We start from the raw sequence: 19,513 nt of genomic DNA, 5'->3' as shown, positions 1-19,513 counted from the left end.
CAAGATTATAAAGTTGTATATTAGAGCATTTTTTCTGTCATTAAACATTCTTTATGAATATAAGTGCACTATAGTTTATTGTATGTTTCTCTATTTTGTGTTTTTGGGTTGTTTCAGCTGTTCAATATTTTTATATAAATTAGAGGCCCAGTGCACAAATTTGTGCATGAGTGGGGTCTGGCTGGCCTGCCCCAATGGGAGTCATTTTGGTATATTACAATGTATCATGTTAATACAAACAAACTCCTATTTTTTCATTGGAAAAGGGTAAGTAGTTTAGCTGATTGTCCAAAATCAGAATGGAGTGAGAGAGACTAGGAATTAACCAAACATTTAAAAATAAAAATCTGTCTAAATGCAGTGTGGTATTCTGAATTGGTCCTGGAATAGAAAAGAACAATAGTAGGAAAACTGGTGAAAGTAGAATAGGGCTATAGCTCTTTCTTTTTTAAATTGATGAGAGAGAGAGAGGAGAGAGAGAGATTGATTCACTGCTCCACTCATTGATGCATTCATTGGTTGCATCTTGTATGTGCCCTGATTGGGGGCAGAACGCAATCCTTGTTTTATCAGGACAATACTCTAACCAACTGAGCTACCAGGCCAGGGCAAGGTCTATAGTTAATAATGTGCTAATGTTAATTTTTTAGTTTTGACAAGAGTACTATGATTATATAAGACTAGAGGCCCGGTGTGTGAGATTCGTGCATGGAGGGTGGTGGGAAGGGTGTCCCTTAGCCTGGCCTGCACCCTCTCCAATCTGGGACCCCTCGTGGGATAACCGGCAGTCAGACATCCCTCTCACAATCCAGAACTGCTGGCTCCTAACCACTCCCCTGCCTGCTTGATTACCCCTAACTGCTTCTGCCTGCCAGCCTGATCATCTCTAACTGCTTCCCTGCTGACTTGATTGCCCCTAACCACCTCTGCCTCGGCCCTGCACCTGGGACCCAGGATTCCCTCCTCTAGCCAACCACAGACACCCGGGATCCGGGCAGCCCTCCCTCTGGTCAGCCATCGGTGCCCAGGCTGGCTGCAGACTCAGGGGATGGTGGGCAAGTGGCTTTGCCTGTGCTGCAGCCACAAGTGCTGGCTCCTGGGACCGCAGGGTGGGCGGCTTCTCCATCTCCCGGGCCTCAGTCAGCTGCAGGTGCTTGTGCCCAGGACTGCAGGTGGGCAGCTTCTCCATCTTCCCTGGAATGCAGTGGGGGCAACTTCTCCGGCTGGCCGTAGCCTGGGATCACAGGGCAGGTGGCTTCTTCATCTCCCGGGCAGCAGCCAGCCTCAGGCACTGGCACCCGGTTTCTTGTTTACCTCAGGACATGGGTTGGGCGGCTTCTTCAGCTGGCTCTGGCTTGGGATCATGGGGCAGGCTCGTCTCCCAGGTCGCATCCAGCCTCAGGAGCTGGGGCCGGATTTCTCAGTCTCCCCTAGGACGTGGGGCAGGTGGACTTGAGGTTTCTGCTGCTGGCAGTGGCCTGGGATCACAGGGCAGGCGGCTTCTTCATCTTCCAGGCTGCAACCAGCCTCAGGTACTTGGTCCCAGTTTCTTCATCTCCCTCAGGATGTGGGGCGGGGGACATGGGGCGGGCGGACATGGGGTGGGCAGCTTCTCGGGCTGGCCGTAGCCTGGATCACGGGGCAGACGGCTTCTTCGTCTCTCGGGCTCACCCAGCTTCAGGTGCTGGGGCCCGGTTTCTCCGTCTCCCCCAGGACGTGGGGCAGGAGGACGTGAGGTTTGTGAGGCTGGCTGAGGCCTGGGATCACGGGGCAGGCGGGGGTTCTTGGTCTCCGTGGCTGCAGCCAGCGTCAGGCATTGGCACCGACTTCTCCAACTCCCACAGGCTGGGAGCGGCTGGGAGGCGGGGCTGCCACCATGTTTTCAGTTCAGTTTGCATACTCACTCTGATTGGCTGTTGGGCATAGTGGCGTGATGTACTTTGCATGTTTCTCTTTTATTAGTGTAGATATTAATATCAGAGATGTGGGAACTTTTTGAGCGATGTGGGAACTTCCTCTACTATCTTTATAACTTTTCTGTAAATGTAAAGTTATTCCAAAATAAGATGTTTGTTACACTAAAATATTAAGAGCTCACATTTTTTGAATGTCTGCTTGTGTCAGATATTGTTTTATATGTGTCATCTCCTTTTATAACAACCGTATGAGGAAGATATTAATATCCCCATTTTCCAGAGTTTGCAGTTAGCGTGTGACTTGTGGTATGATCCAGTTGTCAGAGAGATTTATTCAAAATAAATGTCTTAAGCATCACTGTGTTCAGTCAAGCTCCAAAGTATTGAGCAAGATCTAACTGAGAGTTAGCTTAGAACCCTCCCACAAACAAACAAACAAACAAACAAACAAACAAAAAATGAAGAAAAAAAAGGTGTGTGGTAAGTTGGACTTAAAAGAATACATCAATTTAATTCTAATGCAAAGTGTATGCTATGTAAAGTGAAACAAGGTTATTGGAGCAGAAGACTTGTATGTAACCAAATAGCTATTCTGTTTCCAGAGAACATCAGATGAGGGAGGAAAACCTGACAAGAACATTAAACAGTGGCATCAGGTTATGGAGTGAGGAGGATTGTGCAATATGAGCACAAGGAACAGGCTCTCATTCCTTTCTCTTTGTTCTCAGCGTGTGGCCCATAAGTTGATGTTCAATGCATGTTAAATGAATAGGACACATGTCTAGTTTGCATTTTGCCTGGAGGTGAGGAAATGAGATGCTGTATTTCCAGTGTTCCAGGCAATGGTATATTGACTTTCCTGTGAGGGGAAAAAGTAACAAATGAAAAGTGATAGGAGTAATATTAGAGACTTTCAAACCTTGTGTTGTCTAGATTACTTAGGATAAACATCTTTCCCTGGGAAATTTGCCTTATATTTGTCATGAAATTTTTTTTTTTTTTTCATGAGATTAGGACTGTAGACTTTAATGGGAATTTTATGTAAAAATAATATATGACATATAAATAGAATTTTGATTTTACGCCCAGCCAGCATGGCTCAGTGGTTGAGTGTCGACCTATGAACCAGGAGGTCACAGTTCGATTCCCAGTTGGGGCACATGCCCAGGCTATGAGCTCCATCCCCAGTGTGGGGTGTGCAGGAGGCAGCCTATCGGTGATTCTCTCTCATCATTGATGTTTCTATTTCTCTCTCCCTCTCCTTGCCTCTCTAAAAGAGTTTTCTATCATCAGGACTGATTCTACTAATATGACAAAAACTAGCCCCCTTATCCGTCTTATACACAATTTCACCTGTTAATTAATCTAAATCTCCTAAATATAGCCTTATTATCAATTGCAGTTGGAGGTTGAGGAAGATTAAATCAAAGGCTGTTATGTAAAATTATGGCTTATTCATCTGTTGCTCATATAGGATAAATAATTTCTATCTTAATTTATAATCCAACCATAACATTATTAAACCTATTTATCTATAATCTAATAACTACTACATTCATACTATCCATAATAAATGCATCAACCATAACAACCTCCTTATTCCACATATGAAACCAGATACCACTAATTACCACATTTACTGAAGGAATTATAAACTGGCATCGTATACTTAAAGAAAGGCTCTCCCTACAAGAGCCCCAGAGTTTGCTGCATGGGAGGCAGTGGAGAGGGACTAGTCCTCCCCCCACCTTTTAATTTTTTTAAGTTTTGTTGTTGTTTTTTTTACTTTAGAAGTAGGATAATCTCTTTAAAAATATATATTTTTATTGATTTCAGAGAAGAAGGGAAAGGGAGAGAGAAATAGAAACATCAATGATGAGAGAGAATCATTGATTGGCTGCCTCCTGCACCTCCCCGACTGGGGATCGAACCTGCAACCCAGGCATATGTCCCTGAACAGAATCAAACTCGAGAGCCTTCATTCCACAGGCTGATGTTCTACCTACTGAGCCAAGCCGGCTAGGGCTCTTTTAAAAATATATTTTTACTGGAGGCTTGGTGCACAAAATTTGTGCATGGGGTTGGGGGGTCCCCTGGCCCAGGCTGCACCCTCTCCTATCTGGGACCCCTTGAGGGATGTCTGATTGCTGGTTTAGGCCTGATCCTCTCACAATCTTTGACCACTAGCTTCAAATCGCTCACCTGCCTGCCTGCCTTAGTCACCCCTTACTGTGCCCTCTTCTAGCCTGGTCGCCCCCATCTGCCCCCTTCTGCTGGCCTGGTTGCCCCTAACTGCCTCATCTAATGGCCTGGTCACCTCCAAATGCCCCCCCCCCCCCCCATGGGCCCTCATTTCCCCCTTGCCAGTCTAACCATCCCCAACTGCCTCCCCTGTTGGCCTGATCACTCCCAACTGCACCCTCCCCTGCTGGTTTAGTTGCCTCTTAATGTCCCTCCTGCCAGCCTGGTTGCCCCCAATTGCCCCCCTCTGCCGGCCTGGTCATCCTAACTGCCTCCCCCCACTGCCCTGGTTGACCCCAAATGCCCCATCCCTGCTGGCCTGGTTACCTCTCATGGGCCCCCCCACCCCCCGCATCCTGGTTGCCCCACACAACCTGCTGTTCAATTGTTTGGTTGTCCCTCACTAACCCCCCTGCTGGCCTGGTTGTAGGCAGCCATCTTGTGAGGGCATGATGATTAATTTGCATATTACCTCTTTATTATATAGGATCGGAGAAAGGGAGAGGAAGAGAGAAATGGAAACATCAATGATGTGAGAGAATCATTGATTAGCTGCCTCCTCCACACTCCCTACTGGGGGTGGAGCCTGCAATCTGGGCATGTGCCCTGCCCAGGAATCGAGAATCAAACCGTGACCTCCTGGTTCATAGGTTGATGCTCAACCACTGAACCACACCAGCCAGGGCAAGATTTGTATTTTCTGTATTCTCAGTGCTTCCTGATCAATGAAAGGCATTTCCTAAATGCTTATGGAATATAATTAGTACAATTAGATTTTATTTTATTTTTTTATAGCACATTCCTAGTACATTGTAAGATGCTGAGAATTTGTTGATTAATTCACAAATCAAATGGCTTATTCAGACGCTTTTAGAAATTGAGTTAATGTATGTTTGTCTAAATTTCTAGATGGATAAAAAAATTGGTTCATTAAGAAGGTCTGATTTAATCATTCCAATAATGAAAAATCTTGCTATCATTCAGGCAGAATATTTAGTTGCATGAGTTAATTCTTAGTTATTCAACAAATATTAATGAGGTTGAATTATGTTATGCTCCTCTTGATTCATGGGGTAATATTACCTGAGAACTTCAGAGTAGTGGGTAAAAAATTACATTTTCTTTTTTTTTTTGTGGGAGGGCTGGCTCTAAAATTCAAATTGAGCTAACTGCATTGAATGAATAAATATTACCTGGGTAGTATTTAGTACTAGATTAGCTTAAGAATAATTTTAAATTTTATGTCTTTTATTTTAAGTGAACAAATAAAAGATGTTTTTCTCAACCTAACTTCATCTTTTCCAGATCAGGTTTTCACCGGTCGCTAAAAAGTTGATTGTGGTAACTGCAGTGACTGCCGTATCTGTAATTTTTCTGGCCCATCACTTTAAAAGAAGACGTGGGAAGAAGAAAGGAAAAATATTGCCATGGGAACCAGAGCACCTCATACTTGAATACACTAAAAGAGCAGCATCAGAAAAAGGTATGTAGAAATAGCTAAATTAGCCAAAACTGGTTTGGCTCAGTGGATAGAGTGTCAGTCTGCGGGCTGAAAGATCCCAGGTTCGATTCCGGTCAAGAGCATGTATATTGGTTGCAGGCACATTCCCGGTAGGGGATGTGCAGGAGGCAGCTGGTTGATGTTTCTCTCTTATCGATGTTTCTGTCTCTCTATTCCCCTCCCTTTCTCTCTGTGAAAAATCAATAAAATATATTAAAAAAAAAAGAAATAGCTAAATTAAGTCTACAAAGGAAATGTTATATGTAAATCATAACTGAATGCAGTGATTTCAGTGGTTTAGTCTCCAAAATTTCCTTCCTTAATATTTAACTCACAAGTAATGTAGATTAATTTTAGACAAATTAGGAAATACAGATGAGCAAACAGAAGAAATTAAAACTACTGGAAACTTTGCTCCCTGGAAATAAGTACTGATAACATTTTGGCATATGTCCATTTATAGTTCCTTTTAAATATCATATTGAGAAAAAAACCAACAACAAAAAAAGAATAACAAATAAAGATAATATTGAGACATAAAATTGTATACAGTAGTCCCCCTTGCCATGGTTTTGCTTTCTATAGTTTCAGTTACCTGCAGTCAACCATCAGAAAATATTAAGTGGTAAGTTCCAGAAATAAACAATTCATAAATTTTAAATTGTGTGCCGATCTCAGTAGTGTGATGAAATTGTATGCTGTCCTGCTTCATCTGGCCTGGGACAGAATCATCCATTTGTCTCCCACATCATGCTATATATTGCTACCAGCCTTTTAATCACCTGATAGCCATTTCACTTATCACATTGACTGTCACGGTATCAGAGTGCTTGTGTTCAAGTAACCCTTATTTTACTTAATAATGACCCCAGAGCACAAGAGTAATGATTGGACAATTTGCATGTGCCGAAGAGAAACCATAAAGTATGTGTGTATAGGAAAAAACAGTGTGTGTGTGTATATATATATATATATATATATATATGTGTATATACATATATATATATATAGATAGATATATACATATATCTATTATATATATACACATACATATAAATATAGTTCAGTGCTATTCGTGTTTTAAGGCATCCACTATGCATCTTGTACTGTATTATGTACAAAAAAATGGCATATATTTTATTTATTTATTTATTTATTTATTTATTTATTTATTTATATTTTTATTGATATTTAGAGAGGGAGAGAAAGATAGAAACATCAGTGATGAAAAAGAATCATTGATTGACTGGCTCTTGCACACCCCCTACTGGGGAATCAAGCCCACAACTCAGGCATGTGCCCTGACTAGGAATCTGTGATCTCCTGGTTCATGAGTCAAAGCTCAAGCAGCTGAGCTACCTGGTCAGGGGAGGTTCAGAGTTTTCAATATTTTTATATTAATTATATTAGATCATCAAATGCTGACCTAACTAATTAGATGAATATTTTGTTCTTCATTTAAGAATCAGATTTTAGCAATATTAAAAACATTATATAAAGATGTAGATTTTAATATTGGTGTACATTAAATAATTTTTAAAAATATATTTTATTGATTTTTTACAGAGAGGAAGAGAGAGGGATAGAGAGTTAGAAACATTGATGAGAGAGAATCATCGACCAGCTGCCTCTTGCATACCCCCTACTGGGGATGTGCCTGCAACCAAGGTACATGCCCTTGACTGGAATCGAACCCGGGACACTCTATCCACTGAGCCAAACTGGTTTTGGCTACATTTAATAATTTATACACTTGAACAAAATATGTTTTAAGATCAGCTTTGTGAATTAATATAACATAAACTTTGAAATTTTACCTGAAATTTATCATTGGACTTAACGATACTTTTAATATTTATGTTTGTTTGGTAGGTTCAAGTTGTTCCAGTAGCAGACAGAACTTGACATTATCTTTAAGTTCTCTCAAAGACAAAGGATCTCAGTCTTGTAACTATGCTAATGGAGGACTTTTCAGTAAATACTCAGGTTCTGCACAGAGTTTGGCCTCTGTAAGTAAAGATGAAAATTCATTATTCTTTTAAGTTTATCTATTGGCTTAAATGTTATTCTTAATATGGAAAGAACCTTAAAAAAATCTGATTGAGCTTGTTCTCTTCAGACAAATGAAATTATCTTTTTGCTAAATATTTAGTCAGTTTGCTTCCAGGTTTTTTGAGTAAGTGATGTGGTCCCATGGGGTCCTATAAAAATGGTGGTGATATGGAAATGTGGCTTCAAAGCTACATGTTCTGCAAAAAGCTGGAAGATGCATCCAGACTTTGTACTAGGTCACAAAACTCACTTGATGAGTCTGCTTAGGTAAAAATGTTTGATTCACTGTAGCCAAGTATGGAGTTTCTCACCTCTGTCTTTGGAGTATTATTATATAATAGTACTAGAGGCCTGGTGCATGAAATTTGTGCACTGGCCGGGGGACGGGAGTGTCCCTCAGCCTGGTCTGCACCCTCTTGCAGTCCAGGAGCCTTCAGTGGATGTCCGACTGACAGCTTAGGTTTGCTCCCCATGGGCAGTGGGCCTAAGCCAGCAGTCAGACATCCTTAGTGCTGCCACGAGGTGGGAGAGGCTCCCACCACCACTGCTGCGCTTGCTAGCTCTGAGCCCTGTGGGGGCGCACTGACCACGAGGGGTCACCTCCTGTGTTGAGCTTCTGCCCCCTGCTGATCAGTGCACATCATAGCGACTGGTCATTCTGCCGTTCTGTCAATTTTCACATTAGCCTTTTATTATATAGGATTGATTGACAAGTGAGGAATGAAGTTACTGTTATTTAAATCTAGTATAGTTTAAAATTATTTTAAAAAATCAGTAGTATATGCATTTGTTAAATAAAGAAGCAAGAAATATACAGTGAAAGATGCGTTCCTGACCTTCTCAATCCTTCCTTCCCCCCCCTTGAGACAAACTGACACTTAAAAAAAAAATTATATTGTATTCATTTTTTACAGAGAGGAAGAGAGGGGGATAGAGAGTTAGAAACATCGATGAGAGAGAATCATTGATCAGCTGCCTCTTGCACACCCCCTACTGGGGATGTGCCTGCAACCAAGGTACATGCCCTTGACCGGAATCAAACCCAGGACCGTTCAGTATGCAGGCTGACGCTCTATCCACTGAGCCAAACCGGTTTCGGCTGACATTTTCTTACGTATAATCTTTCAGGGAGTGTATGCCTCTATCATCCTATATATTCATTTATTTTTTGTATTGATTTCAGAGAAAGGAAGGGAGAGGCAGAGAGAGATAGAAACATCAATTGGCTGTCTCTTGCACACTTCTTACTGGAGATAGAGCCCGCAAGTCTGACATGTGCCTTGATGGCGTATCAAACCTGTGACACCCCCTGGTGCATAGAATGACTCTCAACCAATTGAGCCACACCAGCTGGGCTCGTGTGTATTAATTTAAAAAAATAGTTTACAGTACACCATATTTTGTACTGTACTTTCTATATTTTGTTAGAATATATAGCTGCCTCCTCTTTTTTTCCAAGGTATTTTATTATTTTTCATGTTTTTTTTTTATTTCAAGAAAAATGATTTTAAATATAATAATGTTACATGCAATAAACCTTAATATTTTAAGAAAAACCATCTTAACTATAATAATGTTACATGCAATAAATATTAATATCTCTAAGAAAAACAATTTTAAATATGATAATGTTACATGCAGTAAACACCAATTATTCAAGAAAAATGACCTTACATATAAAATTACATGCAATAAACAATATTTCAAGGATAAAAGGATTTTAAGTATAATAATATTACTAAAACTGTACTAACAGTTTGTATGATATCACAAAAGTTGTAGGAAATACTAAAAATTGGCAAAAACAGGATTACTTTTATTATGTTCTAGAGCACATGTGTCAAACACAAGGCCCGCGGGCCAAATCCGTCCCGCCAGGCCTTGCAATGTGGCCCGCACCGTGCTGTCATCACTGCACTCCGCTGCGTTTCCATCACAATGACAGTTTATGACTGTTCAGTAAACCATTCGGCCCGCAATTTAGGCTGGATTTTAGATTTTGGCCCCTTCTCTGATTGAGTTCGACACCCCTATTCTAGAGTATTCCTCCCCCCCCCCCCCCCCCCCCCGGCTCTATTTTTGTTCATCCGTTTATGTTGTTCATTATACTCCACAAGTGAGTGAGATTGTATGATATTTATCTTTTTCCGCCTTGCTTATTTCACTTAGCATGATGCTTTTAAAGTCTATTTTATCGGATATGAGTATTGCTACTGCAGCTTTTTTTTCTTTTCCATTTGCATGGAAAATTTTTTTCCATCCCTTCACTTTCATCCTGTGTGTTTCTTTTGTTTTGAGATGGGTCTCTTGTAGACAGTGTATAGTTGGGTTATGTTTTTATATCCATTCAGCTACCCTACACTTTTTAAAAATATATATTTTATTGATTTTTTACAGAGAGGAAGAGAGAGGGATAGAGAGTTAGAAACATCGATGAGAGAGAATCATTGATCAGCTGCCTCTTGCACATCCCCTACTGGGGATGTGCCCGCAACCAAGTTACATGCCCTTGACTGGAATCGAACCTGGGACCTTTCAGTCCACAGGCTGACGCTCTATCCACTGAGCCAAACCAGTTTCAGCTACCCTACACTTTTTGATTGAAGCATTTAATCCATTTACATTTAGGGCTATTATTGAGAGGTACTTATTTATAGCCATTTTAATTCTGTATGGCTAGGTTTCTCTGTTTCTTCTTCTCAGCAATCTCTTACAGCAATCCCTTTAGCATTTCTTATAATGCTGGCATGGTGGTGATGCACTACTTTAGCATGTTTTTGTCTGGGAAGCTCTATTTGACTGTCTATTTTGAATAATAGCCTTGCTGGATATAGTAGTAATCCTTAGTCTTAGATTCTTGCTTCCCATTACCTTGAGTACTTCATTCCATTTCCTTCTGGCCTGTAGAGTTTCTGATGAGAAGTCAGGTGTCAACCTTATGGGAGCTCCTTTGTAGGTAACAGTTTTTTTTTTCTCTTGTTGCCTTTAACATTCTCTCTTTGTCTTTAATTTTTGGCATTTTAATTATGATGTGTCTGGGCATGGATCTGTTTGGGTTCTTCTTGTTTGGGGTTTTCTGTGCTTCCTAAACTTGTGTCTTTTTCCTTTACCGGTTTAGGGAAGTTTTCTACCGTAATTTTTTCAAACACCTTCTCTATTCCTTTCTCCCTTTCTGCCTCTTATGGCATACCTGCTATTCTAATATTGTTATGTTTCACAATGTCCCACAGCTCCCTTAAGCTGTCCTCCTGTTTTTTAATTGTTTCTCTTTTTGGTTCCCCAATTTAGTGTTATTTTCAACTCTGTCTTCTAGTTCACCGATTGGATCCTCAGCTTCCCCTAATCTGCTGTATATTCCTTCCAATGTGTTCTTTATTTGTGTTATGTCATTCTTTATCTCAAACTATTCTTATTTCATATTTACTATATTCTTTTTCATGCTGTTGAGCATTTTTAACATCATTACTCTGAACTCTGTTTCAGATAATTTATTTTTAAAATAGAAAAGCCTTTTATTTTATTATTTCCCAATGTTTTTTTTAAATTAATAAATCTTTATTGTTTAGATTATTACAATTATTCCTCTTTTTCGCCCCAATGGCTCCCCTCCACCAAGTTCCTACCCCACCCTCTGCCCTTACTTCCTCCCCCCCCACTGTCCTCATCCATAGGTGTACGCTTTTTGTCCAGTCTCTTCCTGCACCCCTCCCACACGCCCCTTTCCCCCTAAGAATTGTCAGTCCAATCCTTTTCTATGCCCCTGATTCTATTATATTCACCAGTTAATACTGTTCATCAGATTTTTTATTCCCTTGGTTTTTAGATTCACTTGTTGGTACATATGCATTTGTTGATCATAATTTTTATCTTTACCTTTTTTTTCTTCTTCTTCCTCTTCTTAAAGAATACCTTTCAGCATTTCATATAATTCTGGTTTGGTGTTTATGAACTCCTTTACCTTTTTCTTATCTGTGAAACTCTATCTGCCCTTCAATTCTGAATAGCTTTGCTGGGTAGAGTAATCTTGGTTGTAGGTTCTTGGTATTCATCACTTCGAATATTTCTTGCCACTCCTGTCTGGCCTGCATAGTTTCTGTTGAGAAATCAGCCGACAGTCGTATAAGTATTCCCTTGTAGGTAAACTAACTGTTTTTCTCTTGCTGCTTTTAATATTCTCTCTTTGTCTTTTGCTCTTAGCATTTTAATTATGATATGTCTTGGTGTGGTCCTCTTTGGATTCCTTTTGTTTGGTGTTCTGTGCGCTTTCTGTACTTGTAAGTCTATTTCTTTCACCAGGTGGGGAAAGTTTTCTGTTATTATTTCTTCAAATAGGTTTTCAGTATCTTGCTCTCTCTCTTCTTCTGGGACCCCCCATAATTCTGATGTTGGTTTGCTTGAAGTTATCCCAGAGGCTCCTTACACTATCTTCAAATTTTTGGATTCTTTTTTCTTTTTTGCTTTTCTGGTTGTTTTTTGCTTCTTTGTATTCCAAATCTTTGACTTGATTCTTGTGATCCTCTAGTCTGCTTTTAGGTCTCTGTATAATATTTTTTATTTCAGTCAGTATATGCTTAATTTCTAGTTGATCCTTTTTCATATCCTTGAGGGTCTCATTAAATTTATTGGCCTTTTCTAGGAAATTCTTGAAAAACCTTATAACCATGGTTTTGAACTGTATATCCAGTGTTTTGTTTTCCTCCATTTCCTTCATTTGTGACCTGCCTCTTTGTCTCTGCATTTTAGCTGCTTCCCTCTCCGCGTGCCATGAGTAAGCCAGCGCGTATTCAGCCACCAGCTCTTTCCACGCGCACAGGTCTCCGCACCTCTGTCCTCCACAGCTTCTCTGAGTCTCAGTGTCCTTTTCTCTTTCCTTCTAGTTGTAGAATTTCCACTCAGCCACCTTTCCGGTGGTTTTGGACGATGTCCGCTCTGTCTTCCAGTTGCAGTTTTGAAATTGTTGTGCTGGGCAGCAGTATAGGTGTTTACCTATGCTGTCATCTTGGTTTCTGCTTGTTTCAGAAAACTTTCTTTATCTTTGTTTCATTTATCTCTCTTTTGGAGAATTTGCTAATTCTTTCATTTGAGGGTTGTTTCTTTGTTTCTCATTTTGGTGATCTGTTTGGGTTTGTGACTGTGTTTTAGGTAGATCCTCTATACCTCTCAATCTCTAGTGCAGGACAGTGTTAAAGGCTGTATTTAATTGGATCAGACAAAGACTCAAAGCCTCAGACGACAAATTAATAGGATTATGACTTGGATTGCCCCCAGCCAATCATCCTCAGGTGTGGTGAGAGTTTTTTGTGTTTTTTTTTTCCAACTGGATGGGGCAGTTGCTTCTGCCTGGAGGCTAATTGTTACTTTTGTTTTATTTTATTTTTTTAAAGGGATGGGAGGCATTGCAATGCTTATTTATTTATTTTTTTACAGAGAGGAAGGGAGAGAGAGATAGAGAGTTAGAAACATCGATGAGAGAGAGCCATCGATCAGCTGCCTCTTGCACACCCCCTTCTGGGTATATGCCCGCAACCAATGTACATGCCCTTGACCAGAATTGAACCCGGGACCTTTCAGTCCGCAGACCATCGCTCTACCACTGAGCCAAACCGGCTTTAGCCTAATTGTTACTTTTAATCTCTTAAATGGCCTCTGGGCAAGGTGATTTCTGATAGGATGTGTAAACTGTCTTTCCCCCAGACAAGGCAGATGTATATATGAGAAAGATGTCTTCAGGCGGCAGATGACTCAGCCTAGGAAACTTGGGGTGTCTGTCTTCTAAGCTTTATCTCGGGAGTCCCTGCCCTCACAGCTCCAGTCCACTTCACCCTCCCTCTGCTGAAGCACAATGTGGATGGCTCCACAGGGAATTTTTGTGCATTGGTCCTTTAAGAGCGTGCTTGAACTTTCAGCTGCCACTTCCTGACAGACAGCACTCCATTGCTTTTCACAGCTAAATGTTATGTCAGTACTTTCCTCAGTTTGGTGCTCTCTGCTTCGGGGTTAGATCCCAGAGTTCTCAGTGGCACTCCCCCACAGCTGAGATATCTCTCCGGGACTTCAATTGCTGTCTGTGGGTGCCTGGCCAGCCCTTTCACGCCTCCAGCCCTCCCATCAGTCTTTATGCGCTCTTCATCTTTGGTCTATGGGTATCAGGGTTCTCTCCCGTGAGTTTTCCATTGATTATTTGGGAAGCCTATTTCAGTTGTAATTCCAGCTTGTTCCTGGGAGCATGTCTGAGCAGCTGTTTTTAATCCATTTTATTTTATCTGCTCCATTCTTAAATGCCTAAAAAATATAACAAATTTTTAAAGGCCTATGGTAGGAACAAGTAGATCAAAGGCCTGCAAACTTTCAGTATCTCTGTGAAACTGAGCAGGATATTGAAGTACAGATATGGCCATGCTATAATTTGGACTTATGTATCAGAGAAGTGCCTCTGTTTTGAATTTTCTCTACTGAAAGTTGAAGCTATTCTTGACAAGGAGGTAGAAAAAGGGAATCTTATGATAATATTGTGAGTAATAAGACTTTAGAATCACTTTACTGTACTTGCCTCATTGACCGAGGGAGGCCCCTACCAGGTCTGTGAACCCAGATTTCTGCCCTTTTAAGAATGTCTACGTCAGGGTCCTGACAATGGGAGTGGAATGAAGGGGACAGGACCTACAGAACTTGGTAACTGGATATGAGAGGTTTGTGGGGGAGAGGTTAAAGATGACTTTTTGTTTTTTATTTGAGAAATTATGGGGATGGAAGTTCGTATTACTAGTAAATTTAGGAGGAAGAAGAGTTCTTGTTGTACTTTCTTGATATAATGTTTGAGATGCCAGCAGAAGAGCTAGGTAGAGTCACCAGGTAGGCAGATGGAAATTCTCAAAATAGGACAGATTTGTAATTATAGATTTGGAAGTTATCTGCACAGAGGAAACTGAAATGCTTAGCTCGGTGAACCTTGTTAGAGAAGGTCAGAGACTTTTTAATTTTAGTTATCAATTAGAGATAAATTTTAAATGGAAAATAAGCTATTGTAAAAAAAAGTAAATAAATAAACAGAGCCACTTTAAAATGTAATCAGAACTGCTATCTCAGAGAAACTGCCTTGCAAGTTTTATTGTACCTCAAATCTTTGGAATATAAAACCAGGGTAAAATAACTTTTTTTTTTAAACTAGGCCTAAAGCAGCATTATGCCTCCAAATAATTGCAATGATAACAAGAAATCAGAAATATTATAACTACCCTGACTAATGACTGCCAGATGGAAAATGAAAAACATGGTTTAGAATTAGCATCACTATTTTAGTTTAACTGCACTTACAGAAATGCTTTCCTTCGTTGAGTAGTTGGCCCCTTTTCTTCCTCACAAGTACCCCTTGCCTTTCTTTCCTACTCAGAACACTAATAGGACTTCTGCCTGAGTTACTTATGGATCTCTAATAAATGTTTGCTGCCTCTCACATTACCCTTTTAGTTTTGGGTTAACACTAGTTACCTCAAATCAAAATAAGAGTGGATAACATTTATAAGTAAATACTTATTAAACCAGTGAACTATACAAAACTGCTTTGTTTTTTATGGAAATAACTTATTTATGTTAAAAATATTGTTCTGCTTGTGTATTTTTGAGCAAATAAAGACTCAGAATTTTTAGGGTCTTAATGACTCCTAAATTTGATTAAATAAATCAGATTTATTTCTTCAAATAGAAATAATATGGATTGTTTTGCCAGAAATAGGAAATAAATTATTAAATAATTTATAAATATAAAAAGTTACAAAATACTATGAAGAAAAAAAAAGATTTTGAAGTAACTTTTATCCATTTTAATTTTAGGTCCAGAGTGTCAATTCTTGTCATAGCTGTGCTTGTGGCAATTCTAATTCCTGGGACAAAACAGATGAAGATGATATTAAACTTGTTAACATTCCCGTGACTACGCCTGAGAACTTATACTTGATGGGTAGGAATAACATAATAAAGTTTTAAGATATATTTCTTTAATGTGACACTAAAGAACTATGAATGGTTCTAAGGGAAAAAGCTATAATTTTAAAATGTTCTTATATCTACTGAATCTAGTATATATAACACAATCTATTGTATTAGTTTCCTGAGGGTGCTGTAACAAATTATCAGTTGGTGGCTTATAACAGCAGAAATTTATTATTTCAGAGTCCTTGAAGCGAGAAGTCTGAAATCTCCATCATTGGGTTGAAATCAAGGTGTCATTAGGGCCATGCTCCCTCTGGAGGCTTAGGAGAGAATCTGTTTCTTGTCTCTTCTAGTTTCTAGTGGCTTCTGGCTTGTGGCCTCCTGATTTAAGTTCCTGCCTTTCTTTTCATTTACCTTTCTACCTAGATATCGTTGGTTTTATTCTTCTATCCAGAGAAGATTTTAAATAGAAAGAGGACTGTGTTTTACATCTCTTGGCTTGACCATGAGCATATCTAGAAAATCTCACTGGATCTCAGAAAGAGAACCAGAGCATGCTTTTCACTGTTCTCTACTCTATGTCACGCTATATTCCCTTTAATGAAAGGAAATTAGTATTAATTAAAAAACAAAACCAGCCAAAACCGGTTTGGCTCAGTGAATAGAGCATCAGCCTGTGGGCTGAAAGGTCCCAAGTTTGATTCCGGTCAAGGGCATATGCCTTGGTTGCGGGCACATCCCCAGTGGGGGGGTGCAGGGGGCAGCTGGTCGATGTTCCTCTCTCATCGATGTTTCTAGCTCTCTATCCTTCTCCCTTCCTCTCTGTAAAAAAGTCAATAAAATATATTTTTAAAAAACACACCACAAAACCAAACCAAAAACCCTTGATGTAGCTTCCAGCCAGTGAGCAATAAAGGAGATGATGACTTGTGCCTCTGAATGCACTCTGATCATCTCCCGTGGTATCACAGTAGGTACTCCTGCCTGTGGGAAAGGTGTAAGAGTAGCTCTTTTATCACCTTTTCCAAACGTCTTCAGAGCATTAAGCTCACTATGCTTCTAGATTACTCTGTGTCTAGTAAACCTACCTCACAGCTTCTCTTGGAATATTGAAGAGAAATAGAGCAAAACTAGAGAAACGGGTAGGTGTCTGAGTATCATAGAATCAGGATTGGTAAGAGCTCTATGTCCCCCCACCTATTGTTTCAATGCTCTTTACAAGACTGATGACATAAAATTAAGATTGGTGACATATTTGAATTTCTGTTACAAAACGGATAATATGTGATAGTTTGGGCCATGTTCCTCAGTGAGACAATGCTGTTGTTAGATCATTCTTCCTTATGTTTAACCAAAATAACCAGATGGCTAGAGAGTGGATGGAGTGAGAAAAGGCTGAAGGAATTAGAATTGTATGATTTGGAGAAACGAGAGTAGATAGTAATATACAGTCATTGACTTTTAAGTGCTTAAATTTGTTAGAAGGAAGAGGTAGGTAGTGATTCTTTGCTACTAAAAATAAAACGAAACCAGTTTGGCTCAGTGAATAGAGCGTCGGCCTGCAGACTGAAGGGTCCCAGGTTCAATTCCGGTCAAGAGCATGTGCCTTGGTTGCAGGCACATCCCCAGTAGGGGGTGTGCAGGAGGCAGCTGATGGGTATTTCTCTCTCATCCATGTTTCTAACTTTCTATCCCTCTCTTCCTCTCTGTAAAAAAATCAATAAAATATATAAAAAATAAAAATAAAATAAAACAAGGAGGAGAGTCCTAAACTGCATTAAAGGACAAGTTATTTTTTCAGAGTTGTAGTTTCTCCAGATAATTGAAGAAATTATTTCAGAGGAGAGGTATTCTTTAACTATCACATCTTAAAAACGTTTTGAGAAAGACTTGCCTAGAGTCTTAAGCAGCTTTTAAAGATTTATTTTTTTATTTTTTTATTTTATTTTATTTTATTGATTTTGTACAGAGAGGAAGGGAGAGAGATAGTTAGAAACATTGATGAGAGAGAGTCATCGATCAGCTGCCTCTTGCTTACCCCCCACTGGGGATATGCCCGCAACCAAGGTACATGCCCTTGACCGGAATCGAACCCAGGACCTTTTATTCCCCAAGCGACGCTCTATCCATTGAGCCAAACCGGTCCCGGCGGCAGATTTTTTAAAATATATGTCTAGAAAACTTAAAGTTTTGAAATATTTTTGTTTTGGTAAATCTCTTTTAATATGGAAAAAAAGAGGCACATATTCACCCATTTTTCCCCACATCAGCAGGGATATGAAATTCCTATTGAAATATCCTTTATGGGTTCTTCCCATAGTCTTATAAATGTGTAACTCTGGCCTAGCAATTTAATCATCCAGATCAGCAAATTGGTATCTTATGCATTTTAGACATCATTTTGTGGAAAAAAAGGATAGAAAATGCTATATTCTAACTCCCATGCTATTATCTTTCTTCTAAGCTTTACTCTTTCCTTTTTTTTTTTTTTTTAATATTCTTTTGTAACATTGTATTGCTTTTCATTTAAAAACATATTTTTATTGATTTCAGAAAGGAAGGGAGAGGGGGAGAGAGAGAGAGAGAGAGAGATAGAAACATCAATGATGAGAGAGAATCATTGATTGGCTGCCCCCTGCATGCTTTACTGGGGATCAAGTCACAACTTGGGCATGTGCCCTTGACTGGAATCGAACCTGGGACCCTTCGGTCTGAAGACTGCGCTCTATCCACTGAGCCAAATCAGCTAGGGCTACTCTTTCCTTCTGAGAACCTTTATAAACCTGATAGCTTCTTATCAAATAATTTCTTTTACTTGTCAGTTTTCATTTCAACTCAGGGGTTATTTTGAAAGATAGTTGTGTGACTATAAAAATTTGCTATTATTGTTGGACTTTTGATTGAATTCAAGATATTGTTCTAGAAAAATCCTAAGCACTGTATACACTTGAGCTACATTTTTAAAATTCTCTCTGATTTTTGGTTGACTGGAACAACTGGAATACATTGGAAAATTAAGATTATACTATGAAATGATGTGAGCATAAAATTATTCTTTAGTGCCAAAATTACTGTCAGATTGTTTGCCATGGATGATAACAGTATGAAAAACACTTGAGACCCCAGGTGATTGGTTTTGCTTACTTACAATTGTTCTGTTCTTAATTTTTTAGGTATGGAATTGTTTGAAGAGGCATTGCGTCGATGGGAACAAGCTCTAACCTTTCGAAATAGGCAGGCTGAAGATGAAGCCTGTAGCTCCATTAAGTTGGGTGCAGGAGATGCCATTGCGGAAGAAAGTGTAGATGTAAGTTAAGGGTGATTTATCTGAGAGTGGTCTTCATCGAATTGGAGGAATCAAACTACTTTTATTATTGATTCAGTGCACTTGCTGTCTATGGCATTTAATAATAGAACTGCTTATTTTCTCTCCTAGGATTATTTGGGACTACTTCTTATTGGACTTTTTCTGTTCAGTTACTTGTTAAATTCCAAATTTGCAAATTATCATAAAGTTTCCTGATTTTCTAAGAATGTATAGAATTAAAGCAGATATGATTTCTAAAGGAATTTGTAAATGTCTGTTTTGTGCTTTGGATTTAATTAAGTTCCATTATATTCATAGAACTCACATTGAGTTAGAGCTGGATTGGTACTTACTGATCATCTAGGCTAGTGATTCTCAAATTTGGGCATGCATTAGAATCATCTGAAAAGCTTGTGAAAACACAGATTTGAGAATCCACCCCTAGGGTTAAAAAATTTTTTAAAAATGTTTTTTATTAATATCAGAGTGAGGAAGGGAGAGCGATAGAAACATCAGTAATAAGAGAGAATCATTGATCAGTTGCCTCCTGCACACCCCTTTTTGGGA

The 19,513-nt window shown here is 39.4% G+C and overlaps 1 protein-coding gene across 4 annotated transcripts in view; it reads left to right on the top strand.

The window, feature by feature from the left end:
* Positions 1-19,513, top strand: part of MIGA1 (mitoguardin 1) — an 80,245-nt gene that overhangs the window by 11,191 nt on the left and 49,541 nt on the right. For all 4 annotated transcript variants that reach the window (XM_036447399.2, XM_036447400.2, XM_045584458.1 and 1 more), the window contains 4 exons: positions 5,463-5,640; positions 7,531-7,667; positions 15,541-15,667; positions 18,813-18,946. In XM_036447399.2, coding sequence (XP_036303292.1) covers positions 5,463-5,640; positions 7,531-7,667; positions 15,541-15,667; positions 18,813-18,946 — 576 coding nt within the window. The remainder of the gene's footprint in view (positions 1-5,462; positions 5,641-7,530; positions 7,668-15,540; positions 15,668-18,812; positions 18,947-19,513) is intronic.

The sequence above is a fragment of the Pipistrellus kuhlii genome, unplaced genomic scaffold, assembly GCF_014108245.1.
Source record: "Pipistrellus kuhlii isolate mPipKuh1 unplaced genomic scaffold, mPipKuh1.p scaffold_m20_p_2, whole genome shotgun sequence".
Classification (NCBI taxonomy): domain Eukaryota; kingdom Metazoa; phylum Chordata; class Mammalia; order Chiroptera; family Vespertilionidae; genus Pipistrellus; species Pipistrellus kuhlii.
Note: the sequence above shows the minus strand (reverse complement) of the source record. Positions and strands in the feature narration are given on the sequence as shown.